The sequence below is a fragment of the Phalangium opilio genome, unplaced genomic scaffold (assembly GCF_054372755.1).
Source record: "Phalangium opilio isolate 3A_F unplaced genomic scaffold, DU_Popi_V2 ptg000025l_1, whole genome shotgun sequence".
In the NCBI taxonomy this organism is placed as follows: domain Eukaryota; kingdom Metazoa; phylum Arthropoda; class Arachnida; order Opiliones; family Phalangiidae; genus Phalangium; species Phalangium opilio.
The window spans coordinates 4046520-4065316 of NW_028324156.1; the positions used below are offsets into that span (position 1 = coordinate 4046520).

The 18797-nt window shown below is 41.4% G+C and overlaps 3 protein-coding genes across 5 annotated transcripts in view; 1 reads left to right on the top strand and 2 right to left on the bottom strand.

Moving 5' to 3' along the window:
- Positions 1 to 203: 203 nt before the first annotated feature.
- Positions 204 to 2557, bottom strand: LOC149691865 (putative peptidyl-tRNA hydrolase 2). Of its 2 annotated transcripts, none has more exons than XM_089869337.1 (7): positions 2488 to 2557; positions 2105 to 2321; positions 1981 to 2029; positions 1825 to 1914; positions 719 to 918; positions 518 to 632; positions 204 to 424 (listed from the first exon to the last, which is right to left on the bottom strand). In XM_089869337.1, the coding sequence occupies exons 2-7, from the start codon at positions 2242 to 2244 to the stop codon at positions 338 to 340; spliced, it is 681 nt and encodes a 226-aa protein (XP_089725463.1). In that variant the 5' UTR covers positions 2245 to 2321; positions 2488 to 2557; the 3' UTR covers positions 204 to 337. The 2 variants fall into 2 exon arrangements, with proteins under 2 accessions (XP_089725463.1, XP_089725462.1); XM_089869336.1 differs by having other exon boundaries at positions 2407 to 2534.
- A 185-nt stretch (positions 2558 to 2742) lies between these two features.
- LOC149691866 (uncharacterized) lies at positions 2743 to 4845 on the top strand. The gene is made up of 4 exons (XM_089869334.1): positions 2743 to 3157; positions 3218 to 3600; positions 3668 to 3825; positions 4193 to 4845. Exons 1-4 carry the CDS (start codon positions 2846 to 2848, stop codon positions 4390 to 4392), a joined length of 1053 nt encoding a protein of 350 aa, XP_089725460.1. The 5' UTR covers positions 2743 to 2845; the 3' UTR covers positions 4393 to 4845.
- The window catches only part of LOC149691867 (uncharacterized), a 42545-nt gene continuing 28166 nt past the window's right edge, over positions 4419 to 18797 (bottom strand). For both annotated transcript variants that reach the window (XM_089869330.1, XM_089869329.1), the window contains exons 2-6: positions 10064 to 10512; positions 8543 to 8640; positions 6674 to 7966; positions 6313 to 6461; positions 4419 to 6220 (exon numbers count right to left, since the gene is read on the bottom strand). In XM_089869330.1, coding sequence (XP_089725456.1) covers positions 6110 to 6220; positions 6313 to 6461; positions 6674 to 7966; positions 8543 to 8640; positions 10064 to 10158 — 1746 coding nt within the window. In that variant the 5' untranslated portion in view covers positions 10159 to 10512 and the 3' untranslated portion in view covers positions 4419 to 6109. The remainder of the gene's footprint in view (positions 6221 to 6312; positions 6462 to 6673; positions 7967 to 8542; positions 8641 to 10063; positions 10513 to 18797) is intronic.

Below are 18797 nucleotides of genomic sequence, written 5' to 3' on the forward strand. Positions count from 1 at the left end.
AATAAGGCGGTACCAATAGAATTCCTTCCCAATCCCATGTGACCAGATTCGGCCAATAAATAAAGTGAGTCATTAGACAAAGAAACCATGGAGTAATATAAAGTGAGTGGAATTTTGTATTTATAATATAATTAACCGAAAATAATTAAAGAAAATTTATTTTTCGATTAACAAAGCTTAGTAACTAAATATAATACTAATAGTTTAGTAAATTTTTGGGGTATAATTATTTTTATTTCAGGATTTAGGGGGAATGTGACATAATTTAAAAATTTAATAGAAAAAAAATATGCTGAAAAAACAGAGACAAAATTATTTATAATTATTAATTTAATAATTATAACAGTTTAAGAGAGCCGGTAACTTGATCTACTAAATCCAAACGTCCCATAAGACATAAAACTGTTGTAGAACCTGCTGGGATCTAATCCAAAAAAATTAATTTCTAACTTTAATATTAAAGTATTAAATTAAATGATTTAATTATTATTACAGAAATGTTTAAAATTAAAACTACCTGAGTTCTTCCAGCATCTTGAACTAAATATGTAGGTAAATTTAAAGTGAGTGCCCTTTTTTCAAGTTCAACAAGTTGTTGAGTACTTGTACCCCTCAGAACTATTTTTGTTTCACTAATAGATATAATTAATTTAGTTTTAATTACCCTAAATCTATTAAGTATTAATATATCATTATTATTATTCAAATTAATTATTACCCTAATTCTTCCCAATCTAACATCATTGTTCCATATTTATTTTCATCTTGTAAAAGCAACCTATGAATTCCTAAAGCAGCGTGAGCTACTTGGGCGGCAATTTTTCCTACTCCCATTTCCAAACCAGTATTTACAACAAAGACCATTTTATATATTTCGGCTATCATTCCACCGTCATCACTTCCATCCTCTCCATCAACCTAAACAATTTAAAATGATAAGAAAAATTAAATTATAACAATAACAATAATTGTTTTAATTAAATAACTTGAGAGAATAAATTAAATAACTTGAGAGAATAAATTAAATAACTTGAGAGAATAAATTAAATAACTTGAGAGAATAAATTAAATAACTTGAGAGAATAAATTAAATAACTTGAGAGAATAAATTAAATAACTTGAGAGAATAAATTAAATAACTTGAGAGAATAAATTAAATAACTTGAGAGAATAAATTAAATAACTTGAGAGAATAAATTAAATAACTTGAGAGAATAAATTAAATAACTTGAGAGAATAAATTAAATAACTTGAGAGAATAAATTAAATAACTTGAGAGAATAAATGAAATAACTTGAGAGAATAAATGAAATAACTTGAGAGAATAAATGAAATAACTTGAGAGAATAAATGAAATAACTTGAGAGAATAAATTAAATAACTTGAGAGAATAAATTAAATAACTTGAGAGAATAAATTAAATAACTTGAGAGAATAAATGAAATAACTTGAGAGAATAAATGAAATAACTTGAGAGAATAAATGAAATAACTTGAGAGAATAAATGAAATAACTTGAGAGAATAAATTAAATAACTTGAGAGAATAAATTAAATAACTTAAGAGAATAAATTAAATAACTTAAGAGAATAAATTAAATAACTTAAGAGAATAAATTAAATAACTTAAGAGAATAAATTAAATAACTTAAGAGAATAAATTAAATAACTTAAGAGAATAAATTAAATAACTTAAGAGAATAAATTAAATAACTTAAGAGAATAAATTAAATAACTTAAGAGAATAAATTAAATAACTTAAGAGAATAAATTAAATAACTTAAGAGAATAAATTAAATAACTTAAGAGAATAAATTAATATTTACATCAAGTGGAGTTTCTAAATTAGCATCAGTATTCTCAAAAATCCAAGCTGCTGCCAGATCAGGAGATCTGTTTGCAGTGTAAAACAATGCCTTTCAAATTTGAAAAGCAAAATTAATAACACTTATTTATGCAAGGCTATGACTTTTGTATCTTACTTTTTCAGCTGCATTTCGACTAATTCCTAATGTATTCATTAAAGTTAACCTATAAATAAATGAGAATTTCCATTATTACGAGCCTTAAAATTCAAATTAAAATCCTTTCAACTTGTCAACATACATGTATTCTTCATTAGGTTGCCAGTTCCGTTGACCTGTCAAACTTGCAGTTGCTCCAGCTGAGGCTGGTGCTGCAGAAGCTGTAGCTCCGGATTTTTCTGGTGGACTTTCTTCACCATCCGCTGCTCCTCTTTCGTCCATTTTAATAATATATATTTAAATTAAACTAGGATGATTAATTTCTGTCCCAAATGCTTGCTTGATACTGAAGCCAAGGCCTAACAATAAACAATCACATAAAACGAATTAAGTAGTTTGTTTATGGCTATGATATCTTTTAGGTTGTAAGAAAACTGTACTGACAATTTACGGTTCTGTATTAATTATAAATTAAACCAAATTATCTTATTTTCCCATAAATAAAACAAATTTTCCTCAACTTACAAGGCTGCAATCCGACTATAACTTTTAGCAGACAGCTTTGAGCTTTAGGAGTCCATGGACATCACTGTACAAAAAAAGCGGGAAATTCAAATGAAACTATAACCACGTGGTTTAAAAAATTATGGTAAAATTTTTAAATTTAAAGTATAAAATGAATATAATTTTACCTTTTCTACATCAAACCGGATGTCAGTTACTTATTACCATTCCGCAATACAAAAATTTATTGGAATAAATTGATAAGCTTATCAATGACGAGAAAAACGGTTAAGATAAGAGAAAAAACCCTTAACTTATAAATTAAGAGTCAAGTATCTCTATGTACATGTTGGCAAAGGCCCTAGTTTAATGATTAAAAATGAACTTAAAATATGGTTACGGACTGAGTATTTTACTTTATTATGGTTTGTGGTATGTTAATACAGTGTCCGGTAGTTGTCCTAACCCGGAAAGTATCGCTCCTTGTACCTGCATTCAGGACAGAACCGAATCCAAAGACTCTAAAACGGAGACATTCGTAACTTGTAATGAAATTCCCGATGCTAACGTCCTGTTTGTTTCCGCTCGTGGTATGTCAAACTCATTGGTTCAAAGTTTCCGAGTGTTCAATTCCAGAATGGGATTTTTGCCAAGCAACATGTTCCTCGAAACCATGGTTTCTAGCGTCCAGGTGAGTTAAAACAAAAGTTCTGGGGTATAAATTAGCCTAAAAGCTGACCATTGGTCGTAGGTATACCACAGTCTCCTTACCCACTTCACGGAAGGCAATGAACACGCCTTTTTGGGTCTTGAGACGCAACTAAGGGAGTTGGTTCTGAGCAATTGCCAACTGAACGATTCCATCAAGTTTCAAGTTTTTGCGAACTTGACCGAATTGGACACCCTGGATTTGTCTTTCAATCAAATCACCCACGTTTATAAAGACTGGTTCTTTCACCCTCCAAAGAAACTTACGTACTTGAGTTTAAAAGGAAATTTAATTGAAACGATAGAAGATGGCGCGTTTTCTAAAATGTTTCAGTTGCATACCCTTGACCTGTCCGAAAACCGTCTTACATCTATACAGAGGTCCATTTTACCCACACCCAATGACATGAAGTCTCTCTACCTCAGGTAATTCCGCTACCAAATTTATCCATAATGAAGAAATCTAATTAAAATTTTCGAATTACCCCAAAAGCTACAATGACCTTGAAACCTTACCAAACGACATCTTCAAGGACGCTAAAATTATGGAGAGAATCGACTTGGATTACAACAAGATACGCACCTTAAAAAGCAGCGTCTTTGAAGAACTTTGGGTCAAAAATAGCCATTTGTCGCGTCTTGACGTGTTAGGTTTGTTAAAAATATGATATACCATAAGTTAATAAGGTATGTTCCATAAGTACAACACTTCCTATACTTCATAATGCTACTGAGAGACTTACAGCTCGAGCTAGTTCTAGCAGAACGACAAGCGAGAATTGAAGTATACTACACTCGGTTAGTTAGTTTTGCGGGACTTCCATCTAAATTCCTATTTAGTTTGTACTAAGCCTTTGACAGCGCCAAAACCAGGCCTCCTTCGCTTTACCTCGAATCTATGACCTACCTCACTCGCTTCATGACAAGCTCCAGTTTGTAATCAGTGACAAACTTATAAGGAACATGCATATCTTATGAACTTATGCTAGTACTACTAATATCAAATTTTGTCTCGTAGGAAACGACATTCTTTGTGACAATTCTTTATGCTGGTACACTTTACTGGGAGAAAGCAGTCGAAACGTCGCAGTTGGATCTTGCTCGGACCCTGATAAGCTAAGAGGTCGAAGACTTAGGACGTTATGGCCTTGGGATATCAATTGCAACGAAACCATATACCACGGTGATATGAAACTATCATACCGTGCTAAAGTTTAAAAACTTAATTCCGACGAACAAAAGAATTAAAATATTTTGGTTTTTAATATTTACATCATATTGTTTTTTATGATTTGTTTCTGTTGTTGTAATTTTAGTTGTAGATAAAATACACCAACAATTATTCTTATAACAGGAAAGTTAATTTAATTAAGTTTATATAGTTTTGAGTTTTAACTAGTGTGATAGAGAAAGTGGTAAAGGTCCTTAGTCAGGTAAGGTATTTAAAAAAAAATAAACACAATATCACAACCAATTATGCTATTATTAATTAAATTAGTAATTACATCATTATATTCTTTTAAGTTGTGACTTGTTAAGATTACGCTGCGTTTTAAGTTAAAAATGTTTCAGGATTTTGGTTGCTGTTGGTTTTTGTGTCACAAAGTCACAAACGCATGTATCATTTTGTTAATATTTATCATTGAAAAATAAATATATGTTTTACAATGCAAGGGGTAAAACTTTCCGACCTAACTATTTATTGATTTATTTATTTATTTTATAAGAATAGTTACTGTAGGTGTAAGATTAGAAATATTTCTTCTTAACTATTTGATATTTTTTTTTTTTTGGTATTTTTAAAAGTTCCCAACAAGTTTTAATTATATATATATAAAAAACCCTAAAGAATTTAAAGGAAAAGTATAGCTAACATAACATTATACCTTACGAACCTCTTACGCGCGTGATCGAGTAGGCTATGGCCTACCTTACTCCTTACCTCTCTCAAACATTATACCTTAAAAGAGCGGCCTGCTAAATCGAACCTCTTACGCGCGTGATCGAGTAGGCTATGCCCTATCTTACTCCTTACCTCTCTCAGCCAGTGAGAATTCAGCCAATCCCGTAGGGGTATGAGGTTCGTTTTAGCAGACGCCAGTAAAGCAATGGCGGATGGGGCAGTAGTCCTTGATTATTTTTTAGACTAATTAAATGCTAATTATTTAAAAATAATAAGAGATCATTTAGGCCTATTTATGAACTCCTGGTATAATGTTATGTTACCAGAACTCCTGGTATAATGTTATGTTACCTGAACTCCTGGTATAATGTTATGTTACCAGAACTCCTGGTATAATGTTATGTTACCAGAACTCCTGGTATAATGTTATGTTACCAGAACTCCTGGTATAATGTTATGTTACCAGAACTCCTGGTATAATGTTATGTTACCAGAACTCCTGGTATAATGTTATGTTACCAGAACTCCTGGTATAATGTTATGTTACCAGAACTTTTCCTTTAAAGTGACCCTAAGTAAATAGTGCCCTAAATTAAGTAAAGACCCTAAAAACGAGAAATCTTGAATAAACAAAAAGGACGAGACATTTATATTATTATCACAGAAAACATAGTTAACTGAAAAAAATCTTATCGTAGAAAGAAAATAAAACACAATTAATTAAGAATAATTAAGTCTTTGGTCCTATAGTGTTTGTTATTTATTTATTTTTATTTTTGGAAGTTTTGTAGTGTTTGTTTTTGTTAGTTCTAAAAACCGATGATTCCCAATAATGGAGATCTTTTAAAAATATTTTAAATTCTTTTTAAATATAATCTCTATAATATTTTATGTAGATATAGCTCGTAATATAATGCGTGTTTTTTTTTTTTTTTTTTTTACTTTGGTATCAGCATCCGTTTCATCAACCCCCCTATCCATGGTCCCCAATGTAAAAGTTCCAAAAAACAAACCTGTATAATATTTTGTTTCTCAAACTTTTGTGTTTTTGGCGCTCTCAGCCCAGTAATTCTGGATGGTCACCGCCTCTAAACTGTTCAAGAAGGAGTCGTTGTCCAAGGATGTCATCTCCTCTGAACTTTCCTGGAAAACAAAATGTAGGTAGCGGGAAATGAAGCAATTCGTGTTGAGATACGCCGTCACTGGAGACCTTTCTTGGTTGTATCTCAAATTACCTTTGGTAATTCGATGTGACTGTTCATGTACCCACTAGGTCTAACGGAATCGTCAATATAACTGCCCCGTTCCGCCAGACTACCCCGACCATCGGATTTATGCGTGACGTTTTTAAAATGGCGACCGTAAACAATGTATGCCATGGCACCTGAAAAAATTAAAAATACTACCATGGTTAAAGACATTAAAGCAAAAGGACGGCTCCGTTGGTGCCCCTTAAAGATGGCTTTTCTACTACACAATGGCTAAGCTTGCATTAGGTCTGATTGGTTTCGTGTCCAGAAGATTAGCCAGAATGCTAGGGGTGATTATTATGGAGCCGCTTGTTGCTTTAAGCGCAAAGGAACTTGGGAACTTTACCAGCAACTAAAGCCAAAGGGGCCAAGATCCCGATGGCAATCCCGGCAATAGCCCCAGTAGAGAGCATCCTGGTTTTGCGATCATTGTCCTTAATTGGCAGCTCGGAACTACCGATTTCCGATCCGGAACGCGTTACGTCTGTCGTATCGGGACCCGTAGTGGGTTTTCTATCCGTGGTAGATGGCCAATTAGAAACCGAGGATGTGACCGTGGGCCAATTAACGTAACGTCCATTATTCGTTGGGTTTACGGGACCCTCAGGACCCTGGGAATCCTCATCAGGATTCCTTATTAATGGCGGCCTATCTGTAGAATCCGGTCTATCCAGGGAATATACCGTCGGTGTGGTTGCCGTCAAAGAATGGTCAGTCCAGTACGGACTTTGACTAGTGAATTCACTGGGGTAATAAGTTTCTGTCAACCCCGCACTATTTATAGGCGTTTTGAGGTAAGTATTAGTCACGGGTGGGTCTTTATGCCACCGTTTGTACTGTAAAGGGTCCGTTTCCGGTTGCGATAACCGCGAACCGTCCTTCCCTAATCTAGGATCATCCCCGAGCGTTCTGTCCGATGAACCATTCCGGTTTGTACGCGAGTAAAAGGGTTCGATGGTTGTCGTGGGTGCCGGTGGACTGTAATACAAAGAGCGGTCATCAACCGGCGTGGTGGTATCATCATCATCATCCTCATCTTCTTCGTCCTCTTCCGGCGTTGTAAAGCGAACTCTCTCCCGGTTAATCCCAGCTTGGGCCACTCCCATATGTTGCACGGGTGGCCCTGATGGAGTAAAACCGTCGGTAGGGCTCACGAAGGGTAAAGTTTGGGCCGGTGGTCGAAAGTTACCCGTTTGCGCTTGAGCCCCGATACGGGACGGTCGCGTAGTACGTGCGTCATCCGGTTCAAATGGCACAAATTGGTCCCGGGAAATGTGGAAATCCCCGTTGAAAGATTGCGTCGTTGGAGGGGAACCTCCCCCGGGGTAAGTCGGCCTAATACCAGGTGGTCTACGACGGCCGGGTAAAGGAGGTCTACGAGGAGGGTAACGGGGAACCGGACGTTGAGGAATAGGGGGAGGTTGTTGATGAAGTTCGAGAGAAGGTGTGGGTATCCTAGGAGGGTTCTCATCTTCGTCATCGTCGGGGGACGCTTCGATGATGTAATCGTATTCGGGACCTTCTTTCGAAGGTGTCCAGTGATGAAAGTGATAAGGGTTGATGTTCTGTATTCGACGGAGGGCCGATGATTTACCAGCCACTAAATCGGTAGACATCAAGAGCGACACCCAAAGCAAAGCTTGAAAAGATTAGATAACCAGCGTCAAGTCATACCGTTACTTCTTAATCAATAATCTATAGACTATTCCATTAAAAACTTGCAGAGAAACCAAAACACGCACTGCCTCTAGCTGTGCTTCTTGGCGCGAGGGAAATAACCCAAGAAGGTGATGACCTCCCCGACCCTGTGCTGTTTGCTTCTCAGCTGAAATTAATGCTATGGACTATCACTATCAACTGTACAGAACAGTTCTTCTATACAATATCGGAAATAATCCCAACAACTTTACGCGTGAATCGACACCGATTTCTACTTGAACGCGATCAAAGAATGTTTGTTACGCCCAAAACAATAGCGTTCATTCATCATTGTAACCCGATACTACTACCATAGCCAGAAAAAGCCGTTTATCCCCTATCTATAACTATAAAGCTTCCGAGGACCCTGATCTAGAGGATAAAGTTCTCTAACCCCAAAAATCCGATCTGAACAAGAGAGATTTATTAAGGGATAAATAAATCTTGCGATAAGAATGTTATCCCCTTCCCTTCCGGTTGGTTTATTTATTTGTTTGTGTGTGTGTTTGTTTCTTACCAACAAGCAGGCCATCCGAGAACAAGGAATGTTGCCGAAGATGAAGATCTTTAAGAATATTTCGGGTTGAAAATCGCGTTCCGTGAACCGAGTCCAGTCTGTAAGATTGCCACCAAAGTAAGCCGCCGACGCCACAAGTAAATGAAGATAAGAAAAAATAAATTGGAAAAAAAATCACAAAACCGTAGAAAAAACTATACTGTCTCGAGTTTTAAATTTAAAACTTGATTCTATTTCGAGTCTGTTTTAAAATTAATCATTTTGGTCGTTAAAACATAAAAGGCTAGCTGATCTCTTAAATAAATAACTTTGTTCCGCATTTAAAGAAATAAATGTTTTTAAGGAAAAACCGACCAAGAACAAAAGTGAAACAATTCCCATTGAATGAATTCAGTTAAATTCAACAAAAGGGACAGTCTTTTCTGATTTTCTCTAAATGCGTATTTCTTTTGAAGAAAAAAACAAACAAAAATGCCCTTTTTTCTTCTATTTAATCACGTGCTCGCACGCGTTGCGTAGTGTCACAAACGCTCACGTGCTCGAATAAAAAACCGCGGTCTTTTATATGCACCTATATAGAGAAATTTCGTTTTTATAAGAAAAACCCGCCTTCCAAATGAAGGAAAAGGTTGTAGACCCGAGTTGCGAAGAAAGAAAAAAATGTACGTAAGAAAGACAATGGTCTAGAGAGGTTACGGAATAAACCATCTTTAAGCACGAACGTGTACTCCTTACAATAATAAAAGGGTCACGCAAACATTTTTCAAACAACCACACCACGCGTGTGGTTTGAGATATACAAAAATCTTGGCGTATACGTTTCGTTTTGAACGCCAAGACACTTGAGTTTTCAAAATAAAAGAAGAAACTGGCTAATACCGTAAGTTCATAAGATATGTTCACCATAAGTTTGTCACTGGTTACAAACTGAAGCTTGTCATGAATTGAATGAGGTAGGTCATAGATTCGAGGTAAAGCGAGGGAGGCCTGGTGAGGCGCTGTCAAATTAGGGCTTAGTACAGACTAAATAAATAGGAAGATGGAAGTCCTGCAAAACTAAGTTAACTAACCGAGTGTAGTACTTCAATTCTCGCTTGTCGTTCTGCTAGAACTAGCACGAGCTGCAAGTCTCTCAGTAGCATTACGAAGTATAGGTAGTGTCATACTTATGGAAGGAACATATCTTATAAACTTGTGCTAATACGTAGTCCCACGCGACACGAGTGTTTCCGATCATTTTCGACGAAAAACAAATTGCTTCAGACACGTGATGCTTCAATTAGAGTTTAAATAACGCGACGCACGTGTTCCTACACTCTCCGAAAATCCTAATTCCTTTTCCCCTATAGTTTTTTGTCTGACACTGAATGATACTCGAGTGTCCGTCCGCGTTTTGCCTGCGACAGCATTTACCAATGGGAACGAGTCTAGACACACACAGTAGGTGATCCATTTCGAGTTAAAAGCGTGACCCATCACATCAAACGCCAAAAAAAGATACAAAAGGTATATACAACTCACCCAAGACGGAATGCCATTTTAAATTTGAAACGGCATTTATTTCGTTGATGGGACGTAGCCAAGTCCAACGTGCGTCCACGATGCCATAAGGGCATTTATCCTGAAACCGATACTTTCATCTTCCATTCTTCTTTCTCCTCATCTCTTCACCAAGAGCGCAATCACCGCACGAAAAACAAACACTCAGCGCCTCTAAGATATCGCTCTTCTCCTGGCCAGCCAGTAACTCTTACACCGATGGTGATAAAAGTGTAGGTAAGAAAGGGTCTGGCCTCGAGAGAAAGGTGCTTCCTTCGATTGTTTATATTCTCTGACACCCTTTTCCCGTATATCTTCGGGTACTTTCTTTCCCCCTAATTCTCGTGAACGAAATGATAGGCGTTGAATTTTCCTCCAGGCTTCCTTTGTTATCTCTTACCCTCGATGATGATACTCCTTGGTTGGGTTACCTATAAGGGGTGAAGAAGGAAAGAAAGAAGGGAATTTAAGAAAGATTGCATTGTCAAGAAAAACGACGTTCAAAATCCCTCGAGGTTTAATGGAATCAAAGGTTCATAGATTAAAACAAAAAAGTATACTTCGGTGAAGCTCGCTCGCGATGTGTTATATGAGAAACTGACCCCCCTTTTTTCATCTCAGAATAGTGTCGACCCCCGTGAATAGACCTTTTCGCATTGGGACATACAAGGGCGTTGGTACACATGCATGCCGTCTCTGCGTAATCTCATGATACAAAAAGACTACAGCGCAGGCAGGCGCCAAAAAGCGAGATGGAAGGAAAACTTTTACCCGAGGGGTCCGTCATTCGAAAAAAAACGTACGGGAATTTTAAATCCCTCGGATTTTTATGGATTTTTACGTATTTTTTTTATTTATATGGATTTGTCAATTTTTTATAAAAATCCAAAATCCAGTAGGATTTTCAAAAAAACCGTTGTATTTTTGAATTTTTTCATGGAATTTCGTATTTTTTCTCGGGATTTTGTATTTTTTTTCGGGATTTTGTATTTTTTCGGGGATTTTGTATTTTTTTTTTCGGGATTTTGTATTTTTTCGGGGATTTTGTATTTTTTCGGGATTTCGTAATTTGTTTTGGGATTTCGTATTTTTTTTAGGATTTTGTATTTTTAGCTGTAATTTTTATCGTCTTCCTGGATTTGTGAATTTGAAAATTTTGGATTTTTTTGTGGATTTTCACGAAATTTTTGGATTTTTTTGTGGATTTTCACGAAATTTTTGGATTTTTTTGTGGATTTTCACGAAATTTTTGGATTTTTTTGTGGATTTTCACAAAATTTTGGATTTTTTTGTGGATTTTCACAAAATTTTGGATTTTTTTGTGGATTTTCACAAAATTTTGGAATTCTAAAAAAATTCGAACACACTCCCGGATTTAACATGTTACTTTGGATTTCTAAAAAATTTTCGGTATTTTTGGATTTTCGGTGGATTTTTGGATTTTTTACATAATTTTATATATTTTGAAACTTTTGAAAGATCTTCGGATTTTTCAAAAAATACAAAATCATTTTTGTATTTTCACTGGAATTTTGGATTTGTTTTTGGATTTTTCCCCGAGCGTACGGGATTTTTTGGCAATGACGGACCCCTCGCTTTTACCCCTGTGTTTTTCCCTCTTAGGCTCAATATATTTATTTAGCAAGGCTCGAGGGATAGGGTCGTGAAGCCACCAGGGCTTGGATACGACCCCCCTCCATGACACAAGAGGCAAGATACAATACGGGAGTAGGTACGAAATTACAAACAGAACACGTATAAGTAATAAATTAATAAAAACAAAGCATAGCAAAACTAAACACAAATCATAGCTAAAAAATAAAAATCAGAGCAAAAATAAAACAAATCGGAGCAAAAATAAAAACAAATCGGAGCAAAAATAAAAACAAATCGGAGCAAAAATAAAAACAAGTCATAGCAAAAATAACGACAAATCATAGCAAGAACAAAAATTAAATCATAGCAAAAATACACACAAAAAACCCCAGGGTAACCACGGGCGCGAGACTTAAGGGACCGAGGAGAGCCAGGACGATACAGCGGACCGAAACGCCTTGCGGCCAGCGGAATCGAGGAGGGCGGGAGGTATCGCGTTCCAATCGGTCACAACGCGGGACGTAAAGTGGTTTTGGCGGTGGCGGGTGCGGGCACGTGGCTTACGGAGCTTCAGCCGATGACCGCGAGTGCGCGACGCAGAGTTAAGGTCGAAGTACTTCTCGACCGGGGCATCGATGGCCCCCCGAAACAAGTCAAACACGTACACCAGGTCATTGACCCGGTGACGGAGGATGGGCGGCAAGACACTGAGCCTAGAGTCGCGTTGGGCAGGGAGGAGACGTTCAAAACCCTTGGTTAGCTTCGTGAACCGATTGTGGGCCTTGACTAGCGAAGCGCGTGGCCCCGCCTGCGGAGGAGACCATATGATGGACGCAAAATCGACGGACGGGAGAAGCAGCGAATTGTAGATGGTGCGCATGAACCTGGGGGACCGAAAATAAAAATTTCGGCGGACCAGCCCCGAGATGGAATTCATGCGGCCGACTATTTTGGAGGTGTGGTCGCGAAATAGGAGGGCGTCGTCGACAAGGGTGCCGAGGTCGGCAGCACACGCTGTAGGTGGAAGAGCGGCCCCTACAATTCGATACTGGTGACGCGGATTACGCGACCCGAGGTGTAAGACTTCACACTTCCCGGCGTTGAAGTTGAGGCCGTAAGAAGTTGCCCAAGCGAGGACAGCGTCCAAGTCAGCCTGGAGGGCGAGGCAGTCGGAGGGGTCGGTGATACGTCGGGATAGTTTGCAGTCATCAGCAAATAACAAGATCTGCGAGTCCAGAACTTGGGCGGGAAGAGAGTTGATGAATACGCCGAATAGAAGCGGTCCCAACACGGAGCCCTGCGGGACCCCACTATGTAGGGGCAAAGGCGCCGAAGTAAGACCCTGAAGGACGACACTCTGCCTGCGGTCGGACACGAACGAGGTCAACCAACGTAGGGCCGAACCGGAGATACCGGCGCGTTCGAGGCTCACAGATATGCCTAGCGTGGGGATGGTGTCGAACGCTTTGGACAGGTCTAGGTAAATGACATCAACCGAACCTCCATCGTCGAGCCACGTGACCCACGAGTGAGTAGCTTCCAGCAGGTTGGATTCACAAGAGCGGCGGGTGCGAAAGCCATGTTGGGAGGGATGCAGGAAGGCCGTGGTGGCAAGGTGGGCATCGACGAGGGTTTTGACAAGACGCTCGCAGAGTTTGCACGCCACGCTAGTTAGGCTAATGGGTCGGTAATTTGAAGCCTTGGAGCGACCGCCCTTCTTGTATATTGGGGTGACGTTGGCCAGACGCCAGGCTAGCGGCACGGTGCCCAGAGCGAAACTAGCGTTAAAAAAGGCTGACAGCGGCCCGCACAGGGTCGGAGCGAGAGCGCGAAGGAGGTAGGGGTGAAGGCCATCGGGACCTGCCGATTTGGAGGGTTGCAGGAGCGTTAATTGACGAAACACATCAAGGTCTGTGCAGGCGAACAGCTCCAGCTTACAACCGGTAATGGCAGGTGGGCAACGTGGCGGGCGGCTGGGAGGCGAGTTCGAGGCAACACTAGCGAAGTGATGGTTGAAGATATCAGCAATTTCGCCTGGGTGGGTAGTAAGGCCTCCGGAAGCACGCTCCAGTTCCGAGATGGTGAACTTACACTTACGTTTGCTATTCACGTGGGCAAAGAATGCTTTCGAATTGGACGCAATCAGAGACTCCAAGTGCCGTTCAGTCCGCCTTTTAGTTTTACGTTGAGCCCTGGTTAGGGCAGAGCGGGCGTTGCGGTACTCACGATGGGCTTGCTGGACCATCAGGTCACTGGCCCGGCGGCGCTTGAGGCGGCAGTAACGTTTGTACGTAGTCGCTTTGCGAGAAAACGACGTTTGCGAGCGGACAACCCGAGACGGATGGGCCGGACGAAGAGTGCGAAAAGGAACAAAACGGTCTATGCCCTTAGTGATCAAGGCGAGTAAGGCGTCCCAGGAATCGTCCAGAGAGGTGGCCCCAAGGACCGAGCCCCAATGGGCGGCCGCGAGATACGCGTTGAACGCCTCATAGTCCCCTTTGTAGAAGTCCCGTACCGGCCGGAGCGACGGCGTGGCAGGCGAAGTGGGGAAAGCGACGCGGAAGCGTAGCGTGTCGTGGTCACTGGAGCCCAACGGGGCCAGGTGGGTGACGTCAAAGGCCAGATCAGGGTCGGACGCTAGCACGAGGTCCAGAACACTGGGGCGAGAGTCAGCGGAGCCCCCTTGCCTGGTAGGCGAAGTGACCAGCTGCGTGAGGTGGAGGTCGACCACGTGCTCTAGGAAAAGCCTGGTCTGTGGCGTGGCCAGCGGTTCGGGCACGAGCGAGGGCCAGTTAATCCGAGGGTAGTTAAAATCACCAATGATGAGAGAACTACAGGAGTTAAGGGCGCAGTAGTCGTTAACGCGAGAGAGGAGCTGCAGGAGTGGACAATGGTTGTCAAACGACGGAGACCGATAGACAACGCAAAGGACGAGGCTGGACTGAGTGTTATTGCACAAAACCGTGAGGGCTTCAAGCCCATGGGCCGAAGACCAGGCTGAGATCTCCGCGGGGGTAAGGAGGCAAAGGTCGCGGGAGTGGAAGTCGTTGGAAACATACAGAGCGACGCCACCACCCCGGAGGGAAGGATGGCGATCCTGGCGGTAGAGGGCGAGCGACGGGATATGAAGTTCAGAGTCGAGGGTTTCGGAGGTGAGCCAGGTCTCTGACAGGGCAACGAATTTAGCGTCGTGGGCGCGCACTAGAGCGGACAATTCGTCCCTGCGGTACAAACTGTTCAGGCTTCGAACGTTAGCAGAAAGCACGGAACATGAGCGAGAGGGGCGTGAAGAGCGAGCGGCGGGGAAAAACGGTGGCGCCAAGGGGTTGAGAGCCGTTCCAGAAAGCCGCGCAACACCTAGGACTGGAAGCGCGGTGGCAACGGGTTTTTTGGATACGTGGTAGGTGACGGACGGTAGATGAGGTTAGGAGGAAATGGCATATTGTCAATTCCTCGAGTCTGAGGCGGGCGATAGGCGTAGGAGGATCCCTGGGAAAGCAGGGGCGGCGGGTAGGCGCTGACAGGGGCAGCGGGGGGCGGTACCATCGCAACGACAGAGTCGTTCCTGATAGTGAGATCGGTCTCACCGTTGCGGAGGCGCTCCGTCAGTTCATCCCGAGCACGGCGGTGGGCATCCATTTGATGGGGGGTGCGGTCGATACGGGCCGCGAGGGCGTAGGAAGGATCACAGCTACGGCGGTGCTTTATGAGACCCAAGAACGCCCATTTGGCGTCGGTGTGGGGAAAAGTTATTATTATAGGCCTGGGACGACCGCCGGGGCCATGGGGCGTCTGCCCAAGGCGGCGAAACGGGGGCGAGGGGGACACTTGGCAGGAGGAAAACAACTCGGCAAGTACAGTCAGGTCAGCAGCGGGGGACTGATTCTCGGGCACCCCAAAGAGAATAGCATTCAATCGCCGGTCACGTTGGTCAAGCACCTCGGGCGTGACGAAATTCCCGGTGGGCGCGGAGGGACGCAGGTGAGAGAACTTTTCTAGCAGGGAGGCCTCAAATGATTTAAAATTGTCCTTGAAGTCTGTCTTAAAGGTGGAGATCGACGTATCCAGATTATCTAGTCGCTGAGTGAGGCCCTGGAAAGAGCCCTGTAAGGTGTCCTGGGCTGAGGAAAGGCTATCATAGGCTTGTTTAAGGTCAACTTGGAGCTGGGCTATGTCCGTCGTGGCAGTGTTGAGGCGGGCGCGGTCTGAGTCGCAGGCCGCCTGGACACTTTGCAAGCGGGAGGCAAGGTCGGAGACAGAGGCGCGAAATTTTTGGTCGGTAGAGGGCGCGCTTGTAGTGATCTTCGTCTCAAGGGCAGCTATCTTGTCTTGTATTGAGCGGAAGGAGAGCTTCAGGAACGGGTTACATTTTGAGCAGAGCCAGTGGAATCTCGAGTCGTTGGTTACCCCTTCGTATACTTCGTCGGGGATGTCAACACAGGGGGCGTGAAACCAGTCCCCACAGTCCTCGCACTGTATACTGTTGGAGGGTTCGGCGATCGCCATCCCGCAGGGTGGACAAAGCGAGGGGGAGTCAGCGGAGTCCCCTCCCGGTGAATGACCCGTATCGTCCGTGGCGGTTAACTGGGAGATCGCTCTACTTTGTCGAGGCATCGTGGTAAGGGGGGAAACCAGAAGATAACGCGACTAGGGGGGGAGAGCGAAAGGGCCGCGAAAAATTACCGAGTAACCCAACACGAGGCGCCAAGGCCTAATCGAAGTTAAAACTAATAGCGCTATAGCGCCGAAGATAATTAGTTCAGCAAAAAACTGGGCTTACCCTCGGATCGGTCGTGAAAAACACACGGGGAGACGCGAGCAAATAAAACCGGGCGAACCGAAAAGAACATAAAAAACAAGCCGCAAACGGAGCGATGTTTAACGTGTATTATTTTCCATATAAACCTTTTACCTCAAAAGAGCTCTTTTCTGATTGCTTGGTTGGCACGTGTAGGGGTTGAGAGGAGGGTCGTTTGCTTAATGGCGTCGCTACAGCCAAAGGATGGGGAAACTGTGAACGAAGTATACTTTTTGATTTTTATCTATGAACCTTTGATATGGAATGAGCAACGCTGGGAGGAATGATGGTTGGTGGGTAAGGAAGTGGGATTACGACTAGACTTATTAGAGGGAGAGTTAATGCTATTAGTTGATCTTTACGACCAAAGAGGGAAACTAAAGAAACCATATTAGTGTTAAGTAAAAAAAACTATAAGATATTTTCATAAGCGTTACGCTGGTTACTGAGAGGCTATAGTGGAGCGACGTCAGGTTTAGTAAATACTGCTCCCACCCAACTATAGCTATCAGAAAGTCCCTAGCATAGCGAAGAGTGTAAATGTCACGCTTATAGAATTTTACTTATGGTAAAACCAAGAACTCATACCAAAGGGTTGAAGTTGGAGTTGAAGTTGAAGTAAAAACCTTTCCAAGTTAAAGATATACACCGTTCAGCCAAAAACCAATCAAAATGCTTCTTAGAAATAAAATGACACTCATGGGGTAACGGGAGCGGTTAAGAAACCACGTACGTGGATATAAAATCGAGGCACAAAAGAATCGCGAAGCGTGAAGTTAATAAGTAGCGATACGTGTTCTCTAGCAGTAATTTGATAAAGAAACCGTAAGAACAGCTCTGGAATCCCCAAGAGTTCTCGAGCTACACACAAACCAAAGAAGAAACGAGAACCCTACAAGCATAAATTGATATTAGCTCTTAGCATAAGTTTATAAGTGATATGTTCCTACCATAAGTATGACACTACCTATACTTCGTGATGCTACTGAGAGACTTACAGCTCGAGCTAGCTCGAGGGAGAACGACAAGCGAGAATTTAAGTACTACACTCGGTGGTTAATTTTGCAAGACTTCAATCTTCCTATTTAATCTGTACTAAGCCATTAACAGCGCCAAAGCCAGGCCTCCTTCGCTTTACCTCGAATCTATGACCTACTTCAATCACTTCATGACGAGCTCCAGTTTGCAACCAGTGACAAACTTATATGGAACATATCTTACGAACTTATGCTCTTAGCAAACATGGTTTCTCTTCAAATATATAAGCGACGTATCCCTTTTCCCGGATGAAACTAATGAACTTTGAACTCTTAAAAGGAACGTTAAGTAAATTCAGCGCGCTCCTTTTTTATACTTAGTTGGCGGCTAAATTTGTTTTAATTCCGACGAGTCATTACCAAGATTGCTAAAGTGGGTATATACATCCTATTAAACAGGGTTTTTAAAAGAAAACTCTCCAAAAATGAGAGTTATCGAAACTTTAGGTTCATTTAATGACCCTAGAGTGCATTAAATGCATGTACAGACAAAGAAAACTCTTTCAAGATTAAGATAGGGGATGGAAAAAACTAAAATAAAATAAGAAAGACGGAAATTACGTAATCCCAGGAGGAATTCCACTTTCGTGACGCGAGAAAAAAAAGTCGGATTTAATAAACGACCACAAAACTCCTTAGGCATGCAGGACGAAATGATTCGGTGTAAACTAAACCCGCTCGCCTGTGTGTGTGTTTTGGAATTTACAAATTAGGGAAGCGTTCGTAATAACAAAAGTTTATAAGATACGTTCCATATAAGTTTGTCACTGGTTACAAACTGGAGCTTGTCATGAAGTGAGTGAGGTAGGTCATAGATTCGAGGTAAAGCGAGGGAGGCCTGATTTTGGCGCTGTCAAATTAGGGCTTAGTACAGACTAAATAGGATTAGATGGAAGTCCTGCAAAACTAACCACCGAGTGTAGTACTTCAATTCTCGTTTGTCGTTTTCCTAGAACTAGCTCGAGCTGGAAGTCTCCCAGTAGCATTACGAACATGTATAGGTAGTGTTATACTTATGGTATTAACATATCTTATAAACTTATGCTGGAATAAAACGCGAACATATGCAAACATCTGCGCCGAAATTCCAGGGATTTAGAAATACTTTTTTTCCTAATAACTCAACTATGTAATGTTATAAAAGTAAATTAACGGATTTAGCACATAATAGACTATTGCATTAATTACTCGCGGAGAAACTAAGACACAATGGCGGGGGGGGGGGTTGCCCTCTTAGGTTATTACCATCGTGCCAACCAAGAGGCAACGCCAGACTGAGCCACCC

What these genes read in the sequence shown, in the direction of transcription:
- LOC149691865 (XM_089869337.1), bottom strand. Translation starts at nt 2,244, where the DNA reads ATGGACGAAAGAGGAGCAGCGGATGGTGAAGAAAGTCCACCAGAAAAA. An exon ending in GTCGAAATGCAGCTGAAAAA is followed by an intron (nt 1,915 to 1,980) that starts GTAAGATACAAA and finishes CAAATTTGAAAG; the next exon opens with GCATTGTTTTACACTGCAAA. An exon ending in ATTTAGAAACTCCACTTGAT is followed by an intron (nt 919 to 1,824) that starts GTAAATATTAAT and finishes TAAATTGTTTAG; the next exon opens with GTTGATGGAGAGGATGGAAG.
- LOC149691866 (XM_089869334.1), top strand. Translation starts at nt 2,846, where the DNA reads ATGAACTTAAAATATGGTTACGGACTGAGTATTTTACTTTATTATGGT. An exon ending in ATGAAGTCTCTCTACCTCAG is followed by an intron (nt 3,601 to 3,667) that starts GTAATTCCGCTA and finishes TTACCCCAAAAG; the next exon opens with CTACAATGACCTTGAAACCT. An exon ending in GTCGCGTCTTGACGTGTTAG is followed by an intron (nt 3,826 to 4,192) that starts GTTTGTTAAAAA and finishes TTTGTCTCGTAG; the next exon opens with GAAACGACATTCTTTGTGAC.